The sequence below is a fragment of the Panthera onca genome, chromosome B2 (genome assembly GCF_046562875.1).
Source record: "Panthera onca isolate mPanOnc1 chromosome B2, mPanOnc1 haplotype 2, whole genome shotgun sequence".
NCBI lineage: Eukaryota > Metazoa > Chordata > Mammalia > Carnivora > Felidae > Panthera > Panthera onca.
Window position 1 is genome coordinate 114519271 of NC_138343.1, and position 19784 is coordinate 114539054.

Sequence of the window (19784 nt, forward strand, 5' to 3'; positions counted from 1 at the left end):
ACTGAAGACAAACCTAAGTCCGTCACTCTCTGGGGGAAGATTATGCCATTTGGAGAAAACAGTCTGTGTAGGTGTTGAGGATGCAGCACACTAGAGTTTCAGAGAAACAGTTGGGAGGCCACAGTAGCTAGATAGTGACAAAGGGGGAGAAGTAGAAAGGCCATTGGAGGGTTTTGAGGAAAGGAGTTACATGATCTAAGGTTTTTACACATGCACTCTTGGCTGCTGTGTTGAGAATGGACAGCATGAGGCAAGGGCAGAAGCAGACTGGGGCACCTGGGTGGCTCAGTTAGTTAAAATGTCTGACTCTTGACTTTAGCTCGGGTCAAGATTTTGCCGTTCATGGGTTTGAGCCCCACATTGGGCTCTACGCTGAGAGTGAGAAGCCTGCTTGGGATTCTCTCTCTCTCCGTCTCTTTGCCCCTGCCCCACACATGTGCTCTGGGAAGAAGAAAGAAGGAAAGAAAGAAAGAAAGAAAGAAAGAAAGAAAGAAAGAAAGAAAGAAGCAGACTGACTAGGAAGCCAATACAAGAATCCAAAAAAGAAATGATGATGACTTGGACTAGGTTGACAACAGTGAACATGGTAAAAATAAATAGTCATATTCTAGATATTGCTTGAGGATAAAACCAGTAGGATTTGCTGATAAAATGAGTGTGATGAGTGAGAAGAGAAAAGTTGTCCATAATTCTTCCACTGCATTGTTTTTCAAAGTGTGGTCCAAAGAACCTCCTGCCTCACAGTCACATAAAATATACGTCAAAATAGATTCCTAGTTTCTACCTGAGAACTACTGAATTAGACTGTTTAGAGCAGAGGTTAGAAAACTTTCATTCTAAAGGATCAGAGAGTAAATATTTTAGGCTTTGCATATGGTTTCTGTCAAAATCACTCAACTCTGCGGATACAGTATGAAAGCAGCCATGGGCAATATTAAATGAATGAGTGTGGCTGTTGTTGCAATACAATGTTATATAGACATTGAAATTTGAATTTCATGTAATTTCCATGTCACAAAAAATATTTTTTCATTGTCTTTTTCTAACATTTAAAAATGAAATAACAAATATTCTTAGCTCATGGGCATACAAAAACAGACAATGGGACAGGCTGACCGACTCACTGCCAGTTTGCCCATCTTGCTCTAGACAGCAGATTCCAAGAATATGTATTTTCCCCCAAGAATATGTATTTTTAAGATGCTCATAAAGTGACTTTTTTATGTGCAAGAACTTAAGAGAATCACTGCAATAAGTTTTGAAAGTTACTGTCAACTGTTCCTTTTTCCTTTACTTTGTTCATTGGTGAGAATAAAAAACGTTTCTTTAATAAAACAAGAACTAGAATTGGTATGAAATAATGGATAAAAGAAAGATTCTCATGTGCCAACAAGAAACATGTTTAGAAAAAAAAAGGAGAAAGGAAATTTGAAATGATAAGATTGAAAGTTATTTATGAGGATTTTCAGAGAATTAGGGAAAGACTCAAAAGTATATTATTTAGAAGTAAATTCTATAGTTAAAAAAATGCCTTTACCATTAAAAAGGATCAATTGATGATTTGTGCATGACTCCATAAAGGTCAAAGGCAGAGGTTACCACACAGATTCAGGCTCCTGGTCTATACAAGTGAAGATACTGTCCTCAGTCTGGAGAAAACTATCATTTTGCCACATGAAAGAATATCACCTATTGTAAGTTGGACACCATGCACGCAGCTTAGTTGTTAGGTCACAGTTGTTAGGCGTTTACACCATGACATCTCCTTTTTTCACTTGATCATCTAATGCTTTGATCGCTCTTTCTTTCTAGTGTCACACTCAAATCACAAAAAACATGGGGGAAACAAGAAAAAAACTTCATTTACTTAAATGGATCTGTTAATCATAATCATAGTACAAAAATCATTATTCTCGGCTTAAAACCTGATTTTGATTTTTCATCTAGTATTTCTCAACTTCATCTCTACTTTTCTAGTATATTATTATCTTCTTAATCTCAAGATTTAATTCGCCAAAGTTTTATTTCTGATACTGAATCAAATATAAATTGATAATTTTTATTTCAGAGAAAATAATTTTGGAAAATATAACTCAAATGCAATGTACAGTCCTAATAGATAGATCTAAAACTATTAGCAAAGAGCCTTTGGGTACCTAAAGAATTTACTGGTGAAAAAAACAACAAGTTTCTAAGTGTTTAGCAAGCATTGTGAAATCTAGATGAGTGGAAATGAGAAGAAAAAGAAAATGGAGTGGAAGACAAGACTTCAAACAGGTTATCTCAATAATATATCTTGGTCTAACACTCCTGACAACTAACAGCTAGAAGACATATATTTCTTCAAATCTCTAACAGATTCCTTGGTATACTCACATGGTTAAATATGATGCCACAGCAATCAATAGAGTGCTAAACAAAGACTGTTGATTGACCCTATAATAATAATAATATTTTAGTGTATCCTCTGTGCCAGTCTCATTACACAATTTCATGTGAGGCAGGTATTTTTATTCTCATTTTACAGATAAAGAAACAAAATCACAAGAAAATGTGACATTCATTCAAATAAGAGTTCAGCCTTGGGTCTGTCTGGTTGCAAAGCCTGAATATTTCCCTCTATAACTCACCATCTTGCACAATGTTTCCCCAGTGGTTAATGTTCCTGTCCAGCCGCAGATTGAGGAGAGAATGGAGTGAGAAGAAAAGAAAAGAAAAAGGTTGCTTTGCCTAGAGAACTGCTTTTCCCTTTCAATATGGTATATGATTTTGCTTTTACAATTAACATTCTGCTGATGAGATTTCCCATTGGTGAAGGCTGACGAGTCAGATTTTCCGCGAAGAGAAAACACTGCAGGAAATAAATTAATCTCTGGGGAAGATGAGGGGCAAGGCTGTCAGTACTCACACAACTGCCTAATAGGAAATGATATTTCAAAACTGTTGAAAAAATGAAATGACTGTGGGTTCTCCTTCCAGCATATTCTTAAACATTTAAACCTTCCGAGAAGAGGAAAATGGGTTGCTATAAAATGAAGAGCAATCTTACAACATTTCACTTTAGGCTGTCAGTACTTCCAAACTCAGATAGTATTCCCTGGAAATGTCAGAGGAATCATACCAGTGTCCTTGTTTTGTTTATATTATGAAAAATCTGCACTGATGTTAAATAGAAGGATGAATGATATACCAGATTTTTTGATTACCAGTTTGAAATTATAAGAACAAAACAGATGAACATAGGGGAAGGGAAGGAAAAATAAGATAAAAACAGAGAGGGAGGCAAACCATAAGAGACTCTTAAATACAAAGAATAAACAGGGTTGCTGGTGAGGAGGAGGGAGGGGAATGGGCTAAATGGGTGATGGGCATTAAGGAGGACACTTATTGGGATGAGCACTGGGTGTTATATGTAAATAATGAATCACTGGGTTCTACTTCTGAAACCATTATTACACTATGTGTTAATTAACTTAGATTTAAATAAAATTTAAAGAAAAGATAAGCAAGTAGGCGTCTTTCATGGAATAAATAAATAAATAAATAAATAAAATTGTTCAATATTTTATATAACAGATTTTCCAGTCTTTGGAGTAAGGGTAATTATTGTGCTTAGAATTACACACTACTTACAATAACACTGAATTACTGAAGTGTTCCTTTATTAAAATTGAGAAACGGAAATATGTTTTATGATATCTAAAGTACTATCTCTTGATAGCATGTTTTCAGTCATTCTTCAGTCCAGGTCTTTAATACAGAACACCAACTTTATCTAACTCTCAAAGTAGTCCCGATAGATAACTGCCTCATGTTTCATTTCTCATAATACAAGTAAAATCTAAAGTTGAGATCAAATGTTAAGGTTAAATTAAAGCTCAATATAAAAATTTATTTATTTTCCGATAGATCCATTCTTCATCTGTAGCTTCTACCTTGACTTCAGTGATGAGTTTTTTCCACGGAACTTGTTTTCTTTCCCCTGTTTAATTGACCACAATATGTAGGTTCCTACATGTGGTGAATCACTTCTATGTGACTTTTGCTTACAGATGACCAAAGCTGCATGCTCTATGATATCAGAATAGGCCACAGAATCTCATACTTTCAGAATTGACAGGGCACAGAGATTTCTTGGTGTACCTCCTCTTTTGGTAAGGAAATTATAACTCAGAAAAATGAAATGGCCTGTGAAGGGCAAGACATCTGGGTATGGCAGAACTGGAACTAGACCTCAGGATACCTGTTTTTTGTTTTCTGACCTAGGGCGTCTTCTCACTCCTTGACAAGTTGAATTTATTATGTAAGATGAGTTGTGGCATGAATTTAATGTAAAGATGGAGGAATAATTAGAAGAACATAACTGAAGCTTCAAAAGAAAGGACATTCCAATTGATAGCTTTGTTCAGGAGAATATAGAATTTGCTCAGTAGAGCACATTTATGCAGGGCAAAAACAAATAGGCATATTTAAAAGATTATCCTTTCTGGCAAAGAGTGCAGTTTTTAGAAAGACACAGAAGGAGGAAATCTTTGTTCAGCCAGTCAGATCACCACAAGCAATCTCTGCAATTAATGAGTTGACCTACATTATAGCCAGATCCTTTTCACAACTAAATGATCATCTTCTGATACCAAATGACTTTGCCCTTGGCTGAAGGAAGCCACCTTACCCACAGTCCTGCCCCCTTCTTGGAAGCCTCGATATCCAATGACTGATAAAGACCTGGCCCCTCACCCCAAAACAGGACAACTCTGAAGAGCCATACCAGCTCCAGGCCTTCCGGTGGGAACAGCTAAGGTCTCTGTTGTGACTGTATTATGACTCAACTTCCCCCTCTGCCTAGACCTGCTTTTGTTTCTCTGCCATATGTGTCGTTCCCGAGAGCACTCCCAATAAACGTTCCACATGCAAGCCCACCCAGGGAACTAGACATGAAACAAATAGCTTAAAACAAACATTTGTACTTAACACACGTCGTCTACCAAAAATAGCACTTTAACTGAATAAACAGTGAAGTCCTGTGCTCTTCCTGAGCTATTGCAGCTGACCTAAGATGGGGAAGATGTCCATTAGGGAGGGTCAGGGCTTTCCTGTCCCTGCAAAGTTGCACTATATCTTGGACTCAGAGGAGTCAGGGTCTCATCTCCAAAGAAGGTTTCCAATTGACTCCCAGGCACATGGGATTCATAGGAGCCATGAATTTCCCAGGAGGATACATTCTTCAAAGGAAAAAAGGCACCAGCAGAAACTCAGAAACCACAAGAGCCACAACAGGTGGTCACAGCCAGCGCTTTGCAGAAGACACTGTCTGGAACCAAAGTTTTTCTTAGCGATCAACTCATAAGGATGAAAAAGTTAGTTATAATAGCTATGATTCAATTGGAGTTTATTATGTCCTATACCAACTTTAACCTATTTTATCTAATATAGTCTCCAAAATAGCCTATGGTGTAGCCCTATTATTAATGCAGTTTTACAAATAAAGAGCTAGAGACATTAACAAATTGCTCGTGGTACACAGCTAGCAAGTGGGAGCCAAGATTTAAACCCAACAGTCTGAGTTCAGACTCCAAAGGTTAAGCACTTAATCATCCCACTTTTAGAGGACTGTTCTTTTAGTAATTTATGGACAAAACTATGTACAGGCTTAATAACAAAGTTCCTAAAATAAGACGTGGGCATTGCCAACCTGCCAAGCAACCAGAGTGAGTCAAGGACCCACAGAAGAAGGTCATGCAGGAGACTGGGGGAAGCATTTACATTGGCTGCTTAGGGAAGAAGAGCCAGGCCAGGCAGCACGGCTCCTGAGGTAGAATTTATTGCTCCCCTGGCTGCAGCAGTGCAAACTTTCATCACACGATGTGCATGCAGCCATTCACAGCAAATCTTCTCATTATTTACGTTCAATTCTAAAATAAAGAATTCCTTTTAGTATAATGATTAGATACATATTTGAATTGGTTCCACTTCATCTAAGTGGAAGAACAAGATTTGGGCGTCCAAAAGGAGCAAACTGGGAGAAGCAGCACCCCTGTCTTCATAAGATTTTTGCTTTTGTTTTTGCTTTTGTCTGTGATGTGCTACAAAAGACTCTAAAACTGCCATTCTTACCAAAGAGAATGACTTCTGTCGAAGCACTAAAAAGAGGGAAAGTTCAGAAAGGGTATCAATCTGTGTGTCCTGATCTCCGTGGTGGCTCCTGGATCCTCAGAGATGAGCTATCTCTGGTATATGGTAAATATTAAGTAGAGATCCAGTGAGTCTTTTTTTTTCCAAATAGAGAGACATATATTACAGAAGATAAAATGGAATTTGAAGAATTATATTTCTGTGTTATCTAACTTTTGTATTTTTACATATGGAATTGTCATACACTTTAATTCATAGTGAAGACAGCTTATTCTGTAATTGATTGTAATTACAGATGGGAAAGCAAATGAAGATATTTCCCAGATAAGCGGACTAAACAATTTCTAAATAAATGTATGTTGAAATTAACCTAAGTAAGGAGAGGTCAGTTTACCGTTCTTAAATAAAGTTAGGAGTCTCACTTGCTTAAAAACACTACTTTAATTCCAGGTGTTCTTTTTTCTTAAGCCATCACTTAGAGGCGACATCTTCAAAGCAGGTGCTGCCCGGGTCTGTGACATATTCTGCACGATTCATGCAGGGTGCAAAGCTGGGGCTGTCCAGTGCCATCCCAGGAAGAGGCACACACAGGGGTAGATCAGATAAGTTTTCCAATGATTGAAACATAAACTTTGATCTTGGGAATTTTGTTATCTGGTATTTTGTAGGATCCATAATCTTAAGGGGAAAAAGTTTGCAATGAATTAGTAATGGCTTGAGACTCAATACACTGCAGCAATATTCATTGCAGTGGTTGTTTCTTTTATAGTCATGCTTGATTAGTATTTGAAATTTGCAGGAATTGCAATATGCATGGTTTTCAAAGCCCTTCACAGAATTTCATTTTTATCAGTCGGCAAGAGTCAATGAAAAGGCAATAAGAAAAGCTCTATGGGATATTTTTATAGGAGTGTCAAAAGTCAGTAAGCTAACTACATGAAAGAACCCAGATTGTACAGACAGAGTTTGAGCAGAAACACTTCAGAGACGTTATATCTAGTATTTTGACTTTTACATGCCCTTGGAGAAAAAAAGGAGCGCTAGCTACAAAACCAAATACGGAGGGGAAAGGAACAAACCATATGCTTAAGAATAATTACTGTTTCCATTTTCCTACAAACGAAATGTGAAGTTTCAAAGATAAAGTGTAATAGAAATTGAGCTGCTTTGGTGTGTCTAAAATATTGCCAAGAAAGAAAATTCTCATTTCCCTTGCTAACTCATCCCAGATTTCTACAATATGGAAGTTAGTAGCAACGCTATCAACTTCTCCACAAGTCAATTTGTTCTTGTTTTGCTTTTAGTAGAGATGAAAAATATCAGATCATCACCCCTAGAAACAAAACCATCATAATTCACATATACATTAGGTTACTTCTTTGACACATCTTTAAATTAAAGACATCTCAGTTGCTATAACCTCTTCTCAAGCCATTAATCCTTCTTGTTAATTCTAGCAAAAATTTAAAAATATTATTGTCATGATAATACAAGCAATCTTAAAACACATCCTTGGCCATGAAAACCATAAATGAAGAGAATAAAATAGAAATAAAAAATAAAAAAGAACAGACTTATTGTGAGTGTCTAATATTACGCTGCACTTAAAACTACATCTCAATGAGATTTGCAATTCAGGCAGTCACTTTGAGAGAGCCATATATTCCAAGCAAAGTGGTAGTAACAATCTCTAAATTATGCATTTGTCATGTGGGCAATTAAAACCATTGTCACGTGGCTTAACTAACCTGTGGTTACATCGGTGGCTGCTACAACAGTTGCCCCACTCTTGCTTTTCTCTTTCTCCAGATCGGCCGAATCATTTTGACAACCAACTGGTACTTTTGAATCCAGGCCAGCTTGATTTGAGTGCAGTTTCTTGTCTACATGGAGACTCTGAAATGACACAGGCCAGAATGATTGATTTCACAAGTAAATTATCAGTCCAAAATAAATGCTTCCCAGAGATATGACAAGGATAAACATTTATCATATGGCAAGTTATGTCTGTATATCTGAATCAGAACATTCGAAATGTCAAAGTGAGTTACAAATTACATTTTCATCAATATATTTTGGTAATCTAGGTGTGGAATTTTTTAGGCAGTCTGAGTGACTAGAATAAGAAGTCATCTGAGACTCAGAAAATCATCTTCAAATCCTGTTTGTGTACATCATTTTCTTCTTGTGAAGTTTATAAGATATTTCTCATTTAACACATTTTCACTCAGTTTTTATTCTTAGAGTTAAATTCTACAGCATTTCATTATGTGTTACATAATCACATATTGTATAATGAAGAGCAGGTTTCATTTCTGCGTTACCTGTGGCCTTTATGTAAAACAAATCATAGCATCTACTTTAAATTAAATCATATTTTATCAGCATTATGCAAACTTGACAAAGCTTCTCTACTCAATTTAAGAATAATAATTCCTCCTAACAATGAATTATTAAGGCACAACATCAATGGGCCCTAAAACACCTCTCACATATAAGAGATGTCAGTGTTTGATGTAATACTGACATATTGTATGCTTCAAAAGAATCATCAGATAGGAGCAAAAACTAGAGACCTAAACAGGAAACTGAACTTTCAGCACTTTGAACCATATTCAAATTCAGACTAGAATTTCAATTTAGTTTTCAGTTTAAACATGGTTACATAATATTCAAAGATTCATAGAGTCAAAATTAGCCAGTCAACATTGGCCATCCATATTAGCCACTTTGGTTCACTAAGGGATAGGATAATGAACAATTTTCCTTAAGTTCCTCTCGCAGACTGTGTACAGCATTAAGTTTATTAAAAGCTTTATCAAAAGCTCAAATTAAAGGCTTTTAAAGCTTGTAAAAGGCCAATCAGGAAATTAGGGTCCATCATGATTAAATAATTAACCCAAATAAACAGAATGAATGGTGCCGAGCCTCAGGGATACGTCTCCCAACCCTTAGTCCAGTGCTTTTCACACCACTGTGCAATCCATTTGTTCATTTATCCATTCAATGTGGTGGATTGGTTACATTGATGGCCCCATTTCTCCACCTCTCTCTGTATTCATGTCCTTCATGTAATTTTGCCATGTCCTTCTACTTTGACTTTTGACTTGTCCATGTGACTTCTGGATCAACAGGATATTGACACATGTGACACAGAGACTTGAAAGAGAGTTCCACAATTGGCTTTGCTCATTCTTGTCCTTTCACTACTCCATGAAGACATGCTTAGACTAGCCCACTGGGGGTTGAGTGGCACAGAGAGTAAAGTCAGGTTACCCCAATCATCAGAGCTGAGACAACCAACAGCCAGTAGAAACCCAGACATTTGGGTGAACCAGCCTTGATCAGGTCAGCTGAACTACACAGTTTCGTGGAATAAATAAATGTGGTTTGGCTATATGCATTAGGTTTTGCTGGTGAGTATGCAGCATTGTGTGGCCATAGATAAATGATATATCCAATTTATCTATAGAATCCCAGATACTGGGTACAGTATGAGAATACAAATGTAAATATGACATAGTTTCAGACTTTAAATTGTTCCAACATAATTTCTTAAATTGTTTAAATGGAGAATTAAAATAGAGTGTGGTAAGTCATTTGTAGATAATTCTCAAATTCCTTCTCTACTAACAAAAGATGGGATCCAGGTGATCCTATGGGGGACAACTCAAAAGATCAGCATTTGAATGTCGGTATTGCCCAAATTAAACCGTTTATATTTGACTCATCCACAGCCCAGAAAAATTTAAGTCAGTATGAATTTTTAAATTTATTGTCAGGCTTGTCACATAGTTTGTATTGGCCCATAGCTTTGAAAAGAAGCAGATCAAACTAGTATTTAAGTATTTTTGATATTAGATGCCTTTGGAAAATATATTCATTCAATGACTATTAAATCATAGTTTTTCAGTATTGAGTAATAAACTAGGATAAAGAAGAAATGTGGCTTCTTGTTTTTTCATTTCAAATTCAATCAATATTATTAAAATGTTGAGGGAGAAATGTAAAAATTCATGAAAATTATGTGAATTATAACCAGATTTCAAAGAAGAAACATAAAACTTAAATAAATTTCTTAAACCTGAAACTTGTAACATGAAAGGCTGAGCAGATCAAGGCTGACCATTTGATCATAATGGGTCAAGTATTGCACAGGTCTTGGTGGGCTGGGGGTAGACATCAGGTCGGACTGCGGCCCCGCCCACCAACTCCAGTTATACACCACAGCACAGGGGAAGTGCCCTGCAGGTCCTCACCACTCCAGGGACCAAACGGAAGAATTCCCCTCAGAAGAATCTCCAGGAAATAACAACAGCTAATGAACTGATCAAAAAGGATTTAAATAATATAACAGAAAGTGAATTTAGAATAATAGTCATAAAATTAATCGCTGGGCTTGAAAACAGTATAGAGGACAGCAGAGAATCTCTTGCTACAGAGATCAAGGGACTAAGGAACAGTCACGAGGAGCTGAAAAGCGCTTTAAACGAAATGCAAAACAAAATGGAAACCACGACGGCTCGGCTTGAAGAGGCAGAGGAGAGAATAGGTGAACTAGAAGATAAAGTTATGGAAAAAGAGGAAGCTGAGAGAAAGAGAGATACAAAAATCCAGGAGTATGAGGGGAAAATTAGAGAACTAAGTGATACACCAAAAAGAAATAATATACGCATAATTGGTATTCCAGAGGAGGAAGAGATAGGGAAAGGTGCTGAAGGGGTACTTGAAGAAATTATAGCTGAGAACTTCCCTGAACTGGGGAAGGAAAAAGGCATTGAAATCCAAGAGGCACAGAGAACTCCCTTCAGACGTAACTTGAATCGATCTTCTGCACGACATATCATAGTGAAACTGGCAAAATACAAGGATAAAGAGAAAATTCTGAAAGCAGCAAGGGATAAACGTGCCCTCACATATAAAGGGAGACCTATAAGACTCGTGACTGATCTCTCTTTTGAAACTTGGCAGGCCAGAAAGGATTGGCACGATATCTTCAGTGTGCTAAACAGAAAAAATATGCAGCCGAGAATCCTTTATCCAGCAAGTCTGTCATTTAGAATAGAAGGAGAGATAAAGGTCTTCCCAAACAAACAAAAACTGAAGGAATTTGTCACCACTAAACCAGCCCTACAAGAGATCCTAAGGGGGATCCTATGAGACAAAGTACCAGAGACATCACTACAAGCATAAAACATACAGACATCACAATGACTCTAAACCCGTATCTTTCTATAATAACACTGAATGTAAATGGATTAAATGCGCCAACCAAAAGACATAGGGTATCAGAATGGATAAAAAAACAAGACCCATCTATTTGCTGTCTACAAGAGACTCATTTTAGACCTGAGGACACCTTTAGATTGAGAGTGAGGGGATGGAGAACTATTTATCATGCTACTGGAAGCCAAAAGAAAGCTGGAGTAGCCATACTTATATCAGACAAACTAGACTTTAAATTAAAGGCTGTAACAAGAGATGAAGAAGGGCATTATATAATAATTACAGGGTCTATCCATCAGGAAGAGCTAACAATTAGAAATGTCTATGCGCCGAATACCAGAGCCCCCAAATATATAAAACAATTACTCATAAACATAAGCAACCTTATTGATAAGAATGTGGTCATTGCAGGGGACTTTAACACCCCACTTACAGAAATGGATAGATCATCTAGACACACGGTCAATAAAGAAACAAGGGCCCTGGAGGATACATTGGATCAGATGGACTTGACAGATATATTTAGAACTCTGCATCCCAAAGCAACAGAATATACTTTCTTCTCGAGTGCACATGGAACATTCTCCAAGATAGATCATATACTGGGTCACAAAACAGCCCTTCATAAGTTTACAAGAATTGAAATTATACCATGCATACTTGCAGACCACAATGCTATGAAGCTTGAAATCAACCACCGGAAAAAGTCTGGAAAACCTCCAAAAGCATGAAGGTTAAAGAACACCCTACTAACGAATGAGTGGGTCAACCAGGCAATTAGAGAAGAAATTTAAAAATATATGGAAACAAACGAAAATGAAAATACAACAATCCAAACGCTTTGGGACACAGCGAAGGCAGTCCTGAGAGGAAAATACATTTCAATCCAGGCCTATCTCAAGAAACAAGAAAAATCCCAAATACAAAATCTAACAGCACACCTAAAGGAAATAGAAGCAGAACAGCAAAGGCAGCCTAAACCCAGCAGAAGAAGAGAAATCATAAAGATCAGAGCAGAAATAAACAATATAGAATCTAAAAAAACTGTAGAGCAGATCAACGAAACCAAGAGTTGGTTTTTTGAAAAAATAAACAAAATTGACAAACCTCTAGCCAGGCTTCTCAAAAAGTATTGCACAGGTCTGGTGCATCTTGGTGCAAATCTCTGGCAGATTGAGCATTTTATAAATACATTAGCATTTCAATAATTAAGAACCCACTTTGCTAAATAAAGGCAGTCCCCATACTGGCCTCTGCTAGTGGAGCCATGCCAAGTTTTTCAACCTCTCCTTTTTTTTACTTGTTACAGCCTGGTTCCTATTCCCCAGTCCTAATGTAAAAGGAGTTAGATATGTCTTAAACTGCTGATCCTGCTGTGTTCTCTCAACCTTGTTTACTTAAAGTCAGTCTCTCCCTCCAGTTCCTGGCTTTTCAAACCATCCACAGGTACTAATTTTCTACTTCAAAAAATCTCCACAATGCTCCATTTTTCGCTGACCAAATGCTTTCCATTAAGCATCAATCCCTTCCTCTTTCTCTTCCTTCTTATCTCTCAGATTCTCTCAGATGCCTTCAGAACTTTGCTCCATAGTTTGCAGTTTTCACTACATATTCAACTTTCTTTTAGAACATTGTCACTACCTCCCTACCTTGACTAAAATTCCATTCTCCATTGAGGATAGCACTTCTCCTACAAATGAAGATGCTGCTTATTCCTCCACACTCTAGACAGCCTCAAGTTGATATTCTTTTTTTTTTAATGTTTATTTATTTTTGAGACAGAGAGAGACAGAGCATGAATGGGGGAGGGTCAGAGAGAGAGAGGGAGACACAGAATCTGAAGCAGGCTCCAGGCTCTGAGCTGTCAGCACAGAGCCTGACGCAGGACTCAAACTCACGGAGTGTGAGATCATGACCCGAGCTGAAGCCAGACGCTTAACCGACTGAGCCACCCAGGTGCCCCTAGATAGCCTCAAGTTGATATTCTTGCCATAGTACTGTCCACTGCACCCTTACCTCCTTGCTAAAAATCCCCACTGCTTTGATATTCCTGCCAGCTAGGTAGGCACCATCTCCCTTCTTGTTGGTATCATCCATCTACCAATCTCTAGTCACAACCCATTCTTCATAAAAAAGGACAGGATTATTGTTTTTCCTTCCATCCCCATGATCCTGGATGATGTTCATATTTACAAAGACATTCTATTCAACACCCTGACTGGATCTCCTTATTATGAATGAACTTTCCATTTCTCTCCCTTAGACTTTCACTCCCAGAGCCACACCTGAAACCTGTCATAATAACCTTTTCCCCCTCCAAAATCACTAAGTGTCTTCCTCCCTCACCTAATCTCCTATCTTTTATTGTCTGTACTCAAGCCAAGCTCCCATCTCCAACACTGTTTTTTCCACCAGGACAATTCTTGGACCTCACTGGAACCTGGGCTCCATTGATCATTCTACTTTCTCTATATCCACCAGCATCCAAGGCTCATTTCCCCTTTTTTTCTACACATCATCCATCCCAGTTTGAAAACTTCTATCTGTCCGACTTGATCCTGCTTTAGCCTTCAGCAGCACTTGACATGTCTAGTCACTCCCTTTCTTTGCCTCAAAGTCTCTAATACCACTTTGACCATTCACTCTTAGTCCCCTTTGCTGTTTCAACCTTCTTTACCTACACATTGACTGTTAAGACTTTCTCAGAGTTTTGTTACTGACTGAGCTGTCTTTGTACCATCCTAGATAATTCCAACAATCGTGTGGCTTAATTTACTGTCTATGTGTTTATGACTTCAGGGGTGAGGGAAGATTTATAAAATGAGACGACCAAGGGCTTGTGTGCTATGATAAGTACTCTGGATTCCAATTATAAATGTGCTTTAGCTTTACAACTCCACCACTATTCCTTCCTGTCTTAAGGCTTGGATCTTCTGTTTGCCTAGAACATTCCTCACAAACTCTTCCTCTTTAAAAAAAAATTTAATGCATTTTTATTTTTGAGACAGAGACAGAGTGTGAGTGGGGGAGGAGCAGAGAAAGAGGGAGACACAGAATCTAAAGCAAGCTCCAGGCTCTAAGCTGTCAGCACAGAGCCCGACGCAAAGCTCAAACTCATGAACTTTGAGATCATGACCTGAGCTGAAGCCAGACGCTTAACTGCCTGAGCCACCCAGGTGCCCCACAAACTCTTCCTCTTTAATTTATTAAGTCTCAAGTTCCTGCAAGTCTCCCTTCACCATGTAGCCTTTAGTCAGCACCTTTGTCTTCTAGGCTTTGAGTACCTTGTAGTTCTACTGTGATGCAGTTTTCACAGTATAATTAAATACTACCTGATTTAGTGTTTAATGTTTATCTCTCTGGTTAAAATACAAACACACTAAGAAAAAGGACTATGTCTGTCTTATCCATTGTTCTCAGTCCTTATCTCAGTATTTTAAATATAGTAGGTATGACATAACTACATGCTAAATTAGTGGAGAAATGCATGAATAAATATAGACTTAATTTTTATGACTTTTTCTTTAGCTAGCCTATCAATGGCTACTATATAGTCACATGTTCATATGCTAGAAGTGATATCCAGTCACTCTGAACAGTAATACTTATTATATATTTGAAAGGAACACATATTTTTAACTTGTTTCACCCATAAAAAATACATATTGCAAATTTTGTGCTTTTAAATAAATTCACTGTTGCAATCATTGAAAACACTATGGTTATATAGTGTCCCATATATTTCTGTGACTCAATTTGGATTGGTTACTATCTATGAAAGCTATAAATCAAGGAATGGTTACATTAGGGAAATAGAGAACTTAGTGTGTACACACTGTGGGCCCATATTCCCTAGGCATGAGATTGTGACCTGACAATAATGGAAGAAATAAAACTCTGTCAGGCACTGCTTCAGTGATGTCAATCAAGCCTTCAACCTGAATATCAGGTCCAGAGGAAAATGAGAAAAATAATGTGTGCAAAGAATAGAGAAGAACACAGATAAATTTGAACGGGCATCATCAGGCCTTTGTGACCACTTTACAGTTGTAGTTCAAAAATAAACTGTTTATTTTATATAATTTCCACTTAACTTGTCATTAGAAATAAGTCATTATAATCCTGTCTGCTAATATAAAACAACTGTTCAATTATTTTTCATGTTATTCTTGGTGTGTAGCTTGTATATTGCTTTTAGTGGTCCTGCTGAAAGCAATGATCCAATAACAACACACTGAATGTTTTTCTCATGAACAAAGAAAGGAACAAATTAATATTACCCCAAAAATATTTTCTTTCTTCAAATCCATCTTTCATCTCACCAAGGCCATGTTATGAGGGAAAAAAATCATCCTCTTCCAAACAATTTATTGAGATTCTCTGTTCATGATTGCATTCATCCACGTCCCTTTTCCCCAAGGGCGAGACTCTCTTTTCTTTAGAGAGTCACAGAGGGCCTGTCTTGGCCCAGGGACTGAACATCATTTACATGTTAAACAACACGAAGTATCCCAGATAACGTGCTTTACTTTTTACAAAAAACCAACCACTCTCCTAACAGGCTAAAAAAAGCGTCCTCTTTCTCTGCTTGTATAAACAACTGATCCTTTCCACTGTCTGTACTTTTTCACTCCAGAAAAGTGAGTACAAGGGACATGTGACATTTCAAGTGGTATTTGGGAAGAAATTTCCCATTAACTAACTTTCTTCCCCATAATTAAATTACACTTAAAACAAGAAAATAGTAACAGTAATTCAGAAACTATACATTAAAATAAAGAAATGAGGTTCCAAATCCAATCATAGGAAACATAGGTTTGCATATTCAAATTATCGTCCCAGAACATATAATCCTCTATGCCATCTGTCTTCTAATGGGAGAGAGAGAGAGAGAGAAAGAAAGAGAGAGAGAGAGTGTGTGTATGTGTGTGTTTTCTCTTTTGTTTGTTATATGGTTGAATCACCATAAATAATTCAGAAGATTATTAAGCAGTTTAAAAAAACTAATAAATTTCTCATTGTGCGTTATAAAGACCCAATTAAATGGAGACAAATGTTTGTTTTTTCTGACAAAAATATTTAAACAAGCAAGAATATAAACTGAAAAATAATTTAAAGTTGATCATATAAACAGTCCTCTCTTTCAGACAATATCTGAGATTTCATAGAATTATCCATCTGTACTAATAACCTGTCTTTTTACATAGAATATGTTCTTTTGTAAATATTTTTTTTTTTGAGAGACAGAACAAGAGACTGTGTGTGTGTGCAAGCGAGAGAAGGAGGGTCAGAGAGAGAGAGAGAGAGAGAATCCCAAGTAGGCTGTCAGTGCAGATCCCAACATAGGGCTCAGTTCCACGAACCATGAGATCATGACTTGAGCTGAAATCAAGGGTAGGACACTCAACCGCCTGAGCAGAATATGTTCTTTATACGACCTGCAAGAGCGTCCTTTTGAGCTTGTTCCACCCAATCCCAACAAACTATCTTTGAGAACCTTCCTGTCCCTTGCAGCCGGAGGTTGTTTATAGGGGGGTTGCCCAGAACTATGGTTGGTAGGCCTCATTTCATCAGCCCAGCAGAAGCCCACTACCACCTCTCCCACTTATCCCAGAGTTCCAGGCTGTGTCCCTCCCATGTGAGACCCTTTGCTGGCATCCTTTATCCTCAACAAGTGTTTTCCCCCTCAACCATGCAAATGAGACCATTCTTCAAGTGAGACCATGATGGCTGGGCTCTGAGCTGGCAGCTAACTGGGCACCTCAGCAGCAATATCAAGTGCATGCATGTGGCTTGACACTTAGATACTCTTGGCCCAAATGTGGTTAACAAGTGGGATAGATCTGTCTCTCTTTTACCTGCTGCAAGTATCACCAGAAGTTCAGGACATTTAAAAGAGTTGGGGTTTTCTATCTGCCTTGCCCTTGCCCTTGGGTCAGAGAAGAGGCAATTGGCCCATGCAAAAGAAATATGGCTGTGTCTGCTTTCCAAGTTGCTCTGATTAAAAAAAAAAAAAGACATCTTTCCATCATAGCCCTTCAAGAACTTCTACCTGCTGAACTTCCTGGAACCAGGTCCAAGAAAACAAATCTCTGCTGGAACTATTAGAGATCTTATCATGCATCATATATCAAAGATGTACCATGCTCTCTGGGAGAGAAATCCTTCATTTACCTAAAGACTGCTTTAAACCTTAACTTTCAAAGACATCTTTCCAGAGCATATTATGTATTAAAGAAGATATTATCAGTGTTAATATATTTCAGTTGCATCTTCCTCTATTTTCCCTGCTGAAAACAGGGAACTAGACAACTTGACATCTAAAAGTCCTGCCATTCTGATTTGACCACCCTCTTGAGGAAAACCAAGTCCTAGCTCATGAATATTGAGGAAGAACTCAATATAATCACAGACTCTGTTTGATTTAAACACGTTTAAGAATTTTTCCTTCGGAGTACTCAGGGTGAAGAACCTCTTCACACCCTTTTGTCAAGCTCAATTCAATCTGCTTCTTGCTCTTCTAATCTTCTATAATTTTAGCCAAAAATGAAATGGACACTTGAAGAAAGGCTTAACCAATATATCTTCACTTTAAAATGAGTCCAGAAGAGACAGCTAATCTGTACGTTTGCTAATCTTAAGGAGATAAATGAGAAGTCTAGCTGCCCTCAAAAATGTTACCCATGTCACTTCAGACAATGAACAAGCATGCAAAAGGGTTTGCTATTTTAAAGCTGCTGTGACAAGTGCATTTCCTACAAAAGACCAAGGTCCTCTTATCTTTAATGTTGATCCATGGACGCTGGAATAACTCTGTATATAAATAAATTTTCTCCTTTCTTTCTATTTGCCTTCCTGCAAATTTTAAAATTATTCATTCACAGGGCTATTGTTATAACTTTCAAGCTCCCATTTTAATTGGAAAATCATAACCCTCAGACTCAGTGGGGGTAATCTGTGGCCAAAGGACAGGAAAATTAATTTTAGTTTAAATTACAGACGCAGAAATTACAGTAGAATAAAGTATGTGACATATTTTTTGTTTAGATTAGTTTTCAGTGGATTTAGTTTTTAATCAGTAGATGTATGAATAGCATTTGAAAAGTGTCCAGCAGAGTAACACTGGCTGCAGATGGCAGATGGGAGCTGCAATGCACCATATAATAGTTCTGTATCCAGGAAAAGTATTCTAAATTCATTTATTAAAAACTACATTTGAAATCATTTGAACGTCCTGGATATTAAAACACAGCTTTTCATATAAGTCTTTGAAAGTCTTCCATATACAGCCTGATGTAAAACACTGCTGTATTATTATTTAAGCTAGAAATGATTTTGGTGAGTATGATTCATCTATTTCTTTAAGCATTCACATGACATGAAATGTAAAATGGCATGCTTCCCACTGAAGAGTTGCTAAAATGTAAAAATTTCAGGCCATTGTGATCTAGTGGCTAACATACCGTGCAGTCACCGAAGGATGGTTCCCACCTTCTCACCTCAACTCAAGCCTGGACACATTTCCTTGAAACACTTTCCCACGAAGGCTGCCCTTTTGACTTCTTCCTACTCACACACCCTATTCCCCATGCCCTTTATAAAGCACTGTCTGGCACTACCATTCAATACCTTCTCTAAATTTCTACAGAAACCTGGCCTGATCCTTCAGTTGTCTCCACGATCCTCCTCCACTTTCTTTATAATGCATTCTTCAGCTCATGGCCTCCTCTCTGCCATTCCTCTGCCAACATGACATCAGAGGACCTTAATGTTCACATCTCCGTGGAACTTTTTTCCTACTCTTTTTTATCCTCTTGTAAGTACAATCGGAACCTGGACCTCATTGTCCCTCAGAATTTCTCCATCGTCAAGATCTTGGATTTTAGCACCCTCTCTGTGCCCATAATCTCTTAACAATGTTCATCTCTCTCAATCTTCAAATCGTTTCTGCCTCTCAGCCTCTTTGCCTCACCTGTTTCCCCATCCAAGGGGTCCCTGGAAACTCCTTATCATTTTTCTTATTGTGGTTATAAGATCCTCACTTTCCATTCTACTCTTGTCACCGATCTTCCAAAGGCCACTTATTTCTGGTAATTTTTTAAAGGCTTATAATTTTCCTATTTGTCTCTAATAAATTTATGTTTCCTGGTGATATCTAGGTCCTCCAGGTTACCCAGTTATCTGAGGATCTCTGTTTCAGTTCCTAGTGAGAGGTACATAGATGATATTTCAAATCTTTTCCTCTTTTAACAAGCTCACAGTCACAGCCTGGCATTCCTCAATCTTAGGAAGTTATTTGATCATGTAATTCATTGAGATTGTGGCTATCTGAAATCAATTCCCACAGCTTTCCTTGTCTTGTCTTAGAAATTCATTTGATCTTTCTTACGTAGAGTCTTTCCTTTTTCTAAAGTCAGTACCTTCTC

At 37.6% G+C, this 19784-nt stretch overlaps 1 protein-coding gene across 1 annotated transcript in view; it reads right to left on the reverse strand.

Moving 5' to 3' along the window:
* Positions 1-19784, reverse strand: part of THEMIS (thymocyte selection associated) — a 186046-nt gene that overhangs the window by 5315 nt on the left and 160947 nt on the right. Inside the window, exon 5 of the mRNA XM_078447293.2 lies at positions 7881-8028. Coding sequence (XP_078303419.2) covers positions 7881-8028 — 148 coding nt within the window. The remainder of the gene's footprint in view (positions 1-7880; positions 8029-19784) is intronic.